Below are 12,732 nucleotides of genomic sequence, written 5' to 3'. Positions count from 1 at the left end.
TAAAGATACCCTCATTTTATACTTGTCTATCTATCATATCATATGAATTATAAAGATACCCTCAAATAAATAGTTGACTATCATCTACATTTTTATCTTAGCCTGTATGCGGGTAAATTATAAAAAAAAAATATTTAAAAAAAAACCAGACGTCTAGACAGATTTTGGTAAGCATATTTGTAATCAGTAATGCTAGTGCTACATCGTGATATAGGTCAGTGTTCTGTTGCCCGAACCTTGTAGACTAGTGTTATTTATTTCTTTAAACGAAATGAGATGAATTCGGATACACGAATCATTTTTACCGGATTATTTGTAAAATTTATAATATTTCGTCTTATATGACATTGACTCCACAGAGCTAAGAATATCATAATGTAATACAAATTGTTCTTATTTCGAAAAAGTAACATACATACTGAATTGAAATAGAAGAGACATTAAGTATATTTTGATATGTATAGAATGGATATAGAAAAGTATTTAAGGCGTTGGAATTTTTATCAAGGAAAATACCTATAAGTGTTTATAGTTAATATATATTGGAATTTATAATATCTTTGAGAGTTTTGATCGTAATTTTGCTGGTGTGCATGACGTAAAAATGAAAATCAGTAAAAAAGTCTGTCCATTTTCTGATCCAATCGATGTGGATCCTAAATAATTTGCTACATTTGTTGTCTGTTCAGTGCGTGGGTTATTTATATTGGCCATTGTCTAAACACAGTTAGTGCTTAGGCCACCCACTGTTAGTCCAATTCGAGACTTTTTTATTGCTAACGACCATGAAATAAAGCAACCAAGTTAAGTAAATGATTGATTGCGTAAAGGAGACTGTGAGTTGGAGAAGGTGTCTAGAGAGATGGCAGGGGACAAGACAAATTGAAGAAATCTAATGAAATCGCTTATTTTCTTTTGTTTTGCCATAAAAAAGCCTTCTTCATGGTCTGTTTGCGTTCTCATCTCTTTAGAGAGGAGCCCTGGGTGCACTTTGTGACCATGATCCTGAGGTAAGTAAGGTTTGTACACGAAGCGACTCTCGTCTGACCTCCGAAATCTTTGCAGGGGAACGGAACGGAATTATTCGTATTGAAATAACTAGTTCTACTGATTCATTCATGTTTTTTTTAATGTAGACAATGTGCATTCGTCCATGATTTAGATTTAAGAGATCTATATTTGTATATTGACGTCCGATGAAAATGCTGCAGTGTAGTTTGTTCCGCCGCTTCTTCTACACATGCGCTTTGGAAGCGGTAGTAGTTATAATTAGATTAAAGTGATGTGACGTCAATAAGTGATACCTTGTATCCAATTTTGAAAATAAATCTATTCTATCCTATTCTAACGTAACCCATTGTGGATCATAGTAATACATCCAGTTCTCGAATGTGCTGGTTTTGTCACTTCTCTGTTCTCTTTCGCCGTTAGAGCATCGGTTAGCGCTCAAACTAATACTAGTACATAACTAAGAACAGAGTCATTAATATATGGCCGAGGTAAGATTAAAATTTGAACTTGTGCTGCGCTTTACTTACGAATTGTAGCCGAGCACCTTAACCTTTTGACCACGATAACTTACTTCTCTTTTCCTCTCCTAAAAATATCTAAAGACCTCTTCTATAACTTTTATTACTCTATGCTCATTAATTGACTCTAGCTTTGTAGCCGCTATAGAATCAGTAGTGTGCGTTTGCGCATCGACTGACAAACAATCAGTTGTATGTGTAGTGTACAAATTAATTATTATAAATTAGTGCTTTTAACTGTATGACTGATGTGTTTGTGAATAATGTTTACCAAAAATAAGTACACGGGGACTTATCCCACTTATAATAGTAGCAATAATGGATATTATTACAAGGTAAAGTGAATTAATATTTAGCTAATTACATAAAAACTTCTCCACATTTTTTGACAACATATAAAGCACAACTAACCTGTAAGATGTACTCGAGATAATAAGAATATTCCAGTTTCCTTAGTGCTTACTAATATACATATATGATGTACTCGAGATAATAAGAATATTCCAGTTTCCAGCTTAGACTTACTGGTTTCATATCCAGTAATTCTAAGTTTTTCTAAGGTTGTACGTGGACTCTTAGTTTAGGTGGACCTTGGGTTCCGAACGTTTTTTTTGTATTAAGTGATAGAAAGAGCCAATAGTTTTGAAAGAGGCCCAAAAGCCGCGTTCACGTTGATGTCCTTGAAGGAATTGAAATAAATACATACATACATTAAATCACGCCTCTTTACCGGAGGGGTAGGCAGAGACTACATTTTTCCACTTGCCACGATCTCTGCATACTTCCTTCGCTTCATCTACTTTCATAAATCTTTTCATGCAAGCTCGGCGGTTTCGGGTACTCTTGACCTCTTGAATTGAAATAAAATTAAGAAGATTGGAAGCCTGTTTCTCTTACTGCGTTGTTCGTAGAGATAAACCAAGGTACAGGCATATTATACTTAGGATATTCAAATTCAAATTCAAAATTTTTATTCATTATTATAGGATACCTCCATATCGCTTAATAATTGTCGTATGGTTTACAACTTGGTTGACGTCAAATAAATTACTTAAAAACTAAGTTTACTGCCGCTTCCAAGGCGTCAGTGCAGAAGAAGCGGTAACAAACTGCATACTTCTATTAGGCGATTGGCTTACTATTTAAATTTCAAATAGCTGAGCGTTAGCGTAATTACAGTCTTTCCAAAACCGTTGGCTCTGTCTACCCCGTAAGAAATAAAGACGTGACGTGACTGTTTGTCGGAAATCTCACATCTGCCATATTGTCAGGAGTAATCAAGCATCAACTGTTCAAGTGACCATTTAACCCAAATTGGTGTCATTGCCACGTAAATGATCTTGAAGATCTTGATTATTACAAAGCGTCATTGTCGGTTACTTCCGCGCTGGTCTGAAAGGGAAGAAAGATATATTGTAGATATTTATATAAACTTTTTATTGCACCATAAGCATAAAGAAAAACAGAAAAAAAAAGAACACAGGTTATGAGGTACAAAGGCGGACTTATCGCTAATGCAATCTCTTCCAGTCAACCTAATAGCGGGAGGAAATTAAAGAATACAAAGGCCATTGGCGCAGTACGTAGAAAATAATAAATAAAATAAATATATACGGAACAAATTACACAGATTGAGTAAGCCTCGAAGTAAGTTCGAGACTTGTGTTACGAGATACTAACTCAACGATACTATATTTTATAATAAATAAATAAATACATTTATATTTTTATATAGATAAACATCCAAGACCCAGACCAATCAAAGAAAGGTCGTTTCTCATCATGTCCTAAATGCTCAAAGGCTTTGACCAGAAGGTATTGACAGAGTGGTATACTACGGCCTTTCAAAGTATTTTCAAGACTTTTCATTATAAATATTAGGGTAACCTATGTTTGTATGAACGTTGGTTGGGCAAAAGGCATTTAAAAATTTTGCGTTAATCTTTTTTTTATCATTTTATCAAAACTTGTTTGTACATTATCCATAATTTGAATATTTTGCGACAATTGGGCTAAGAATGCTATACCTATAGACAAAATAACCTTTAAATCTCAACTACATTCCATCAATCACGGCCTAGTGGTCGAATGGTAAGCACAGAACAAAGGGATGTTTAGAATAAAATAAATTGCTCTAAAATGGATACCCTTTCTTCCTCACCCTATTTCATTTAATGTGTTTTTGATGTTGTGTGTATTTTCTATTGAGAAAGAAAAAAAGGTCAAGTGCGTGTCGGGTTCCGCACAATCCTGTAGTATGATAATTTTTTAAACACACACATATTAACCCTTTCCCCCCGGGGTAGTGATTTTTAACGAATTTCTGCTTTTGAACTTTATTACCATATTAAGGTAGGTAAAAGGAAACGCACATATTTTTTTTAGATTTTTATTATACCTAGAAGTACTATTTCCAAGACCTAGACTTAAAAGTACCGTCAGGAACTTTGTGTTATCCCAATGTTAGGAACTTTGTTAGAAACTATAAAAGTAATGAGATTCAATAATGACTTAGTAATAATTAAATTAATAAGTTTTTAATTATTGATTAACCTCGTGGTATTCAACAAAACAATTTTTCTTTTCATTTAGACACAAAAACACGTTGCAATGCGAACATTTACTATGAGGTTTCGATTGAATCTTCTTCAAACTACAAACCTCACACCTTCCCCTGTTCTCTACGAACGTAGGCCAATGGATGCCTCTGTTACCCAAGCGTACGTCTTTTATAGTGGAATAGTCAGATTTGCGCCGTTTCGAAGGGCCGCCTTTCCCAGTATTATCAGTAAAGTCTTTCTTTTCTGACCAGCATCTTTCATTGACATCAAGCCTTGAGTAACAGAGCGTCGAAAATCTTTTACGGTAGTCTGTTCCACTATAAGTCCATGAATGACATATGAATTGACAAATGCGATATCCAGAAGTCCCCAAAACAACCTGTGCCACCATTTCGGAGATTTGTGATCTATACAGTAAAGGGCTCTCAAACGATCAGCGGTATCTACGCCGCCCATATAACTATTGTAATCTTTGACAGCTACAGGGCATATAATGGCAGACTTGGATCCATTTTTTCTTTACGTGACACAGTTGCCTCTTGGTTTCCATGAAAATTAGATACTAAATGAACCACGCTGTTATCCTTCCATTTCCAATATACAATTTCTAAATTTGAAAACCGATGATCACTGTCGCCCCTTTTCATTTGAGAATCAGCGAGCATATTTCCCGACAGTCCTTTTCTATTACTTCGAATAGTTCCACATGCGTAGGTGTTTTCAGTTTTCAGTTTCTCAAGCAAAGCAACAGACGAGAAAAAATTATCAAAGTAAACTACCTTCCACTCTAATACACTCTAATACATCTTCATTTGACGGCGACGATTGCGGAACTTCGGCGAAAACACTGTCTAGAGCTTTTTCAAATACCTCATCGAAGCCTCTTGGTGAGGGTAGTTGAAGATTTTCTACTTCATCATCGGACACACCTGCATCAGACTCTTCGTTGCAGTCCGGAAGCTCTTCTAATAGCAGGGCTTCAATTAGAGCAGAATTGTTTGTAATATCCATCTCAATAGCTAAAACAATAAGCAAATAGTTCAGAACAATAATAAAAATTAAAAAACATTCGTCTATAATAAAACAAAGTATCCACTTCATCGAGTATAAGTATTATGAAAACCCATAATTTTTGAAACTAAATTCACCTGACGGTACTTGTAAGTCCGCATCAGTTTTTATCTAATATTCATATAAAATAAAGTGATAATGCATTATAACAGCTTTTAGAAATGTAGTTAATGATATAAACAACGTAAATAGTAAAAAACAATAGCACTTACCTATGATATTCTATTTATAAAACATTTCCAGTTACACCGCACAACGAAGTGACGAAAAGTTTGACAAGTTGTAACTCGCTGTTCAAATTTTTCGGCAACATTACGCGGTAATTCAAAAAACGCTCTGTGATTGGCTTACGGAAACGGTACTCGAAAGGATCGTCAGTTGTAGTTATCATAAAGTGTTTTCGTACTTAAGTTATAAGACGAAAAATGTGGAGGTACTTCTAAGTACCGTAAGGAGGGAAAGGGTTAAAAGGTGAAGAGTACCTGAAACCGACAACTTTGCATGAAGAGAGTTTTGTACCTATGTGGATTAAGCAAAAGAAGTATGCAGATCTAGTCTCTCTACCTACCCCTCCGGGAAAGAGGCGTCATTGTATGTATGTATGCATATTAAAAAATTACGTTATTATCCCTTATGGGGTAGACGGAGTCAATAGGCACAGATTCGAAGTTCAATTTTGCTAGATAACTTGATAAGTGAATTAATGTTATATATATATATATATATATACATACATACATATATCTATGTAGATGACTTAATGATCGCGTTGAGATTCATGAACGGCGACAGTTAGCTTACCCATAGCTCAGAAAAGTCTTATCTGAATACCGTTCCTATAATTGACTTTTACGTTCAAGTACAAGATTTCACTATCAAAATTACTGTTTTTTTTGTTATATACTGTTTATGAGAAATTTCCTACACATAAGTAATATGTACCTATATCTAAATAACATGTCTTTTGAGAAAATGCTTTTTCTTATCTTGCGAATGCGGTACCGATTTCCATTAAAAATCGACTTAAACTACAAAAGGAGTGGTGGTGTTAAAACGATTTAAAAGAAAACTTTACTATCGTTTAAATGCAATATCTTTTTCTTAACGATACCCGATTGCATTATAAAACAACTGCTGGAAAGTATCATCATACAAACTGAATGCAAAAGCGTTTATTTCGTAGTTAATGTAATATTTCGAATGAATTAATTTTTTGTTTGCGTGCTTGTGACGTAAGCTGATTATTTGGTTCAAAAATTTAATTAACTAACTTCATGTTTATTGAAAAATGAACTATATTCAAGTTTGGTTCAGTCGTTTTTATTGGAATATGACCATATTTGCATCTATGCAAAAACTTTTTATATTTAAAGTTCCCGCCTTTTATGAACATTCTATAATCTGTGTCTCTAAAAACTGCACTGTTACACCTAACATATATTTTTCTCCGACACATTTAATTACTCTAAACTAGTTAATATTTGTTTTTTTTTTATTTTATTTCATCAGTTTTCAAAGAAAGTATGAAAACTACGACTAAAAATAAATGAATTTATTTCTTTTATTTCATAAGAAATTTCATATTTATCAAGGAATTTCATAACTGTGAAAATTTCTTTTATATGATCCATGTATTTAATTATCTAATAGTGTGCCTTTTATTATCATTCTTTATAAGTCGCATTAAAAATAGCATATCTGTTATTGTTCTTAAAATTTATTATTTCTTCATGTACTGTACTAGTGAAAAACTGAATTTCTCGCAAATTAATCTATAAGCACCGTATGCATACTCATTTCGGAGTCACTGGCAGGTATGATATCTTCGGGGTGTAATCTCTTGTTAATTACGACCTGGACTCTGATGGAGTGCCCTCACGTTAGATTAGCCATTGTCCACTAATGATGGATGAAAGAGGGAGCGCTGAACTTATTACCCGTTTGAAGTATAAGCGACAAGCGGGCAGAGAATGTTGTTTTTTTTTTTAAGTATTGTTTTTTCAAAGAATGTTTTCCAATGTGTGTGGCATGATTAAAATATTTGAATAAAGTAATATTTTATCATGTCACAATTTCAGAATGTTGGAATATTGTAGTACTAGTTAACTTTTTTAAAACTATAATAAAACTTTTTGAATCCATTATTAATCCGTACAGCTGAACGTGGCTTTTCAGTCTTTGCGGGACTGTTGGCTTTTTCTAACTCGTAAAGTATAAAGACGTGATTATAAAAAGTTCATTTTTTTAGAAGTAGGCTTAGGCCAAAAAAACTGTTATTTAAGTTCAAATTCAAATTCAAAATTTTTATTCATTATTAAGGGATTCATACTTCATATCGCTTAATAATTGTCATATCTTTCACAACATTGGTTGTCGTCAAATAAATTACTTAAAACCAAGTTTACTGCCGCTCCCAAATCGTGTAGTGCAAAAGAAGCGGTAACAAACTGCACTAACGGTAATAGAGTTTTTTAAAATCGCTCTCCTCCCATAACTTGTTCCAAAAACACAACCGTTATGGTTTCACGGGGTCCCGTTTAATTCCGGGTTGATCCCACTCATCGCTCGCCTCACTTGGGACCTAGCCTACAAATTCATACAAAAGATTTCATTTGCAGGACATTGTTTATGGGACATCTCATCGACAGCCCGCTGTTATTGACAATAATTGTGTTTGGTACTTGTGTCAACGTGGAGTTTACATATGCGTTAATTTATCGTTGATATGGAATTTATATTAAATAATGGTTTTAAGTAAGTCTTTTAGGCGATAGGCTAGAAACTTATCACTATCTCAGTGTCGTCCAGCTGAACGTGACCTTTGAGTTTCTTGACTTTTAACTCTTTCTACCCCGTAGGGGTGCACGTACGTATGTAGTATCTAATTATCGAATTTTGTCTCGATTTCATCATGTCTAACGAGACACCCGGAGTTTGGGCGTTTGGGCGTATGGGTTGGCTCTGTCTATCCTGTATAAGAGATTCATTCTTTCATTCATATACTGACGTCCATTCCCTTGGGAGGTAGACAGAGCCAGCAGTCTTGAAAGACTCATAGGCCGTTCTGTTAGGCTGAATAGAATTCAGATTCAAATAGTGACAGGTTGCTATCCCGTAGCCTAAACGAAGAATTTCAGTTTACACACAGACATCGGCCATTTCTTAGAGACAATTTTTGAAGTTATGTACATTAATTTCTGTAATGACCGTGGTACGGTGAGGGAAAATATCTTGAGGAAACCTGCACAGTAAGGCAACTGAATTTGTATATATATATATAGTTGCGGAGGTCAGATGGAAGTCGCTTCGTGTAAAAACCTGACTCAACTAATCCAGGATCAATGGTCAAAGGCATACCCTGGACCTGCCACAATGTTTCACAGTGGGTTTACTTAAAAACTCTTTGTCAAATAAAATATTTCGTTACAATTCAATAATTCTATCATAGTCAAACCAGGCGTCCGGATTATGGCCGAATTGTCAATGCATGCCATTTGTTCCTATGGTTGAAATATTAATGGGTGGTTGTTTTATCACAAAATATCTAGATCACAGAAAACTAGATAAAGAAAATCGTTTACAATAACTGTTATAGAGCTCTTCTACGTTATCTGTGTTACGATACAATGATTACAATAAAGTCTGTATAGTAAATATTCCGTAAGAAGCTGGAAAAGTACAGAAGCTTTAAATTAGAAATAAATAATAAAACACAAATACGCAATACTAATATAAAAACATAGGTTTCTTCTTTTAAAAAAATCGGTTGTCTGTAAAGTCGTTTCACTGACGATAGTTGAACGTTACAACGTCTTAAGAAAATACTGATGGAATGGTAGCATTTTGTCAAAAGAAAATTTTAATTTCATTTGTTTAATAGATTTGTATGTTTATAGAGAAGGAGGTGTCGCTGCCGAATGCGAAGGCCGATTGTACCTCTTTCTTTCTCGTTCCGCGATCTCGCTTGCACTTCAAGCCTTACATGGAACGCCTCAGCGCGAGGTAACGCCGCATGAGTCATGTTTTTTCGTGCGTGCAGCCGGCTCAATCGAATTTTAAGACGTTTTCACGTCAAAAACCGCAGGTATATACAGAATACATTAATAATGTATACCCTTTCTTAATATTGTGGTTAAATTTATTTTTTATTTGATAACGAAACCCCTCCTACTGCCGCAGCACTAAAAATTTGCTACGTATTGTAAAAAGCGTATGTTTATAAAAAGAAGAAGAATATTTTATAATAGGACATGTTGTTTAAACTTCTGTAATTTTTTAATTTGCGTTTGCGTTTTGTTTTGCGGGCCTGGATTTTAAATGCAATGAATGGCCAATGAATCACGGGCGTGTGTAGTTATGATAGCGTTTTTTTTTCAGCAAATATAGGATCCACATGTGTCTGTGTTATTTTGGATTTATTTTATTGGTCTGTTTGTGTTATATAAAAAAAAATATGATATTTTGAATTTTTGAATTCGGAATAGATTTAAGTTGAAAATGGCATATGGAAAAAAAAATATGCATGATTTTGAAGTTGCAAATAAAACTGTACAATTGTTAACAAAAGGGTTTCGTTATAATAGTTTCATCTTTATTTGCTTTTTTTATTACAAAAACATACACAAATTAACTTTTTTATCAGTCAGACATTAAAAAACGCAAGGGTTTTAATATATAAATTGACATTGTATGCCTGCGTTAAATCTCTTAATTTTATTTGAGTAGACCACATTAGGAACCTATATAGGTTTAGTCTCTACGTCACATACGTACAGTCAGCATCTTCTTTTTTTATATATACCTACATACATACATATGGTCACGTCTATATCCCTTGCGGGGTAGACAGAGCCAACAGTCTTAAAAAGACTGAATGGCCACGTTCAGCTATTTGGCTTAATGATAGAATTGAGATTCAAATAGTGACAGGTCGCTAACCCATCGCCCAAAAAAGAATCCCAAGTTTGTAAGCCTATCCCTTAGTCGCCTTTTACGATATCCATGGGAAAGAGATGGAGTGGTAACAGTACATCTAGTTAAATTATCTATTCTTTTTGTATTGGTGCCGGGAACCACATGGCACAGAGGCCGTCTATATCGTTTCTATCGTTTTTCGTTTTTTATATAGGTATACATAATTATATTTAATAGATAGATCACATTGTGAACTGAAATGCATCACTTAGATTAGAAATACGGTACAATTCGTAAACAATTGTGTTGAAAACCTAGTCGGGGAGGCTGAATCATTTTTCACCGCCGATAAATTCGTTTCGTTGTCGAGATGTCAACCCGTGATCGCTTCATTCTGTGTACGTACGGATTAGGCGTAACTTTTCTCAAATTATTGGCGAAAAAGTAAATTTATTATAGTAAATTTTCAAAAAATAATAAATAAATAAATTAACTGTAGATAGATATGTGGATGAAGCAAAAGAAGTATGCAGAGGTCGTAGTAAGTCTCTGTCTACCCCTCCGGTCACGTCTATATTCCTTGTAGGTTAACAGAGGTCACAGTCTTAAATATACTAAAAGACCAGATCAAGTGTAGCTGTATGGCTTACTGATTGAATAGAGATGTTTATCTATGTAAATATTTATTATAAAATATGGTATCGTTCAGTTAGTATCTCGTAACAAAAGTCTCGAACTTACTTCAAGGCTAACTCAATCTTGGTAATCTGTCTCGTATATATAAAACTGACAGTGCCGTGTGATTCCCGGCACCAATAGAATAAGAATAGGACCACTTCATCCCATTCTCATGGATGTCGTAAAAGGCGACTAAGGGATACGCTTATAAAGCTGGGATTCTTGTTTTAGGCGATGGGCTTGCAACCTGTCACTATTTGAATCCCAATTCTATCTTAAAGCCGAATAGCTCAACGTGGCCTATCTTTTTTTTGAAGACTGTTGTCTCTGTCTACCCCGCAAGGGATAAAGACTTGATTTTATGTACGTATGTATGTATATTTATTTAAATCTGCTTCGCTTTAGCTCTTACTATGTACATTCAGAACCTACCCCCTATTGCCCCCTAAAGTGTCCTATTGTTCACCAGTATCAATTGTGCGAAGGTGGGCTGTCGCCGCATTGTCTTGTAGACCATTTGTCTATGACACAGAGCTGGGCACACCGTGACCCCTCAGGCTTTTGCTCTGTGTCTACGGCCTTTGTACCGCTAACTGATTACTTTGGTATATGGACAATTAACGAGATGATGCGCTAGCAACCTGTCGCTATATGAATCTCAATTCTATCATAAAGCCATATAGTTGAACGCCTCTTCAAGATGAAGGCGTGATTTTATGTATGTATGTATGTATGTCTCTTCAAGACTGTTGGCCCTGTCTACCCAAGGAATATAGTCTTGGCTATATGTGTAGGAAATATAGTCGCAAAGTTAGTTATTCACTACAGAAGACAGAAAGAAAAAAGAGGAGAGAAATAATCCGTTCAAAAGTACTATATTGTTGGACATGAAATAAAAATATTTGACAATAAAATATAATGTCTGACATTTTTTCCTAACTAACAATCCATGGCAACCGATGCTATGGCGTACATAAAGAAGGTTGCCTACATATGTACTAGAGGCCGTCATCTATGTGCCGTGTGGTTCCCAGCACCAATAAAAACAGGAATAGGACCATTCCATCTAGTTCCAATGGATGTCGTAAAAGGGGAATTAGGGGTAGGCTTATAAACTTGGGATTCTTCTTGGCGATGGGCTAAGCAACCTGTCACTATTTTCTATTTCTGAAAGTGGCATATCAGTCTTTTCAAGACTATTGGCTCTGTCTACCCCGCAAGGCATATAGACGTGATATGTGTATGTATATCTATGAGCTCCGAATGCAAGCATAATCTAAACTACTTAGGTCTAAATTATTTTAGAAGAAAATGTTCTACCATTTTGTATATTTCGTCTAAATTTACCGAACGGTCTTATCTTTCCTCGGCTTGTCAATCTACAGCCTTCATTAGCCGACATAATGGCGGAGACAGATCGAGTAATCTGTCAACTTCAGAAGTGGGATCGATATTGGGAATTCACCATACTATTATTCCCTTATTTGGAAGCACTTCAGAAAATGCTCTAGGCTAATTCAATAGTTTTCAAAAGAAAAACAGTTTTTTTTATACTTTATTAATGTACTAGCTGCGCCCGCGACTCCGTCCGCGTGGAATAGTTATTGTGGCATCATTGAAGCCCTCAAAAATAAGTTTATTTTCCCGTTTGTTTTTTTTACATTTTCCATTATTTCTTCGCTCCTAATAGTTGCAGCAAGCCTTCCTCGATAAATAATTTTCAATTCGAACCAGTAGTTCCTGAGATAAGCGCTTTCAAACAAACAAACAAACTCTTCAGCTTTATAATATTAGTATAGATTTACTTGTCTAACAAGATTAGCCCTAGGTTCGACCTCACTTAACGCAGGCATACGCAAATGCAATTACAGATCATTGGCTCCTATGTATTAATTTAACAGGTCAGGACATCCGTTCCATATTTTAATTTTAATTTTTTTTTTTTTTTTTTAAATTGATTTAGCCTCGAAGTAAGTTCT

At 34.8% G+C, this 12,732-nt stretch overlaps 3 protein-coding genes across 6 annotated transcripts in view; 2 read left to right on the top strand and 1 right to left on the bottom strand.

Annotated features, from left to right (window-relative positions):
* Positions 1-12,732, bottom strand: part of LOC106134506 (CD63 antigen) — a 515,731-nt gene that overhangs the window by 64,586 nt on the left and 438,413 nt on the right. The window lies entirely within an intron of this gene.
* LOC106141364 (uncharacterized) overlaps positions 1-12,732 on the top strand; it is a 382,952-nt gene that overhangs the window by 120,774 nt on the left and 249,446 nt on the right. The window contains exon 1 of one of the 4 annotated variants that reach the window (XM_060944444.1): positions 1,708-1,864. The exons of the other annotated variants lie outside the window; for them this stretch is intronic. Within the exon in view, the coding sequence (XP_060800427.1) occupies positions 1,793-1,864 (72 nt within the window). The 5' untranslated portion in view covers positions 1,708-1,792. Of the gene's footprint in view, positions 1-1,707; positions 1,865-12,732 lie in introns of those variants that run through there. 4 annotated transcript variants of the gene reach the window in all.
* Positions 1-12,732, top strand: part of LOC106137109 (putative acyl-CoA-binding protein) — a 347,495-nt gene that overhangs the window by 226,885 nt on the left and 107,878 nt on the right. The gene's annotated exons all lie outside the window — the stretch shown is intronic.

Source organism: Amyelois transitella, chromosome 5 (assembly GCF_032362555.1).
Source record: "Amyelois transitella isolate CPQ chromosome 5, ilAmyTran1.1, whole genome shotgun sequence".
Classification (NCBI taxonomy): Eukaryota; Metazoa; Arthropoda; class Insecta; order Lepidoptera; family Pyralidae; genus Amyelois; species Amyelois transitella.
The sequence above is the reverse complement of the archived record's forward strand: the minus strand, read 5'-3'. Positions and strand labels throughout refer to the sequence as shown.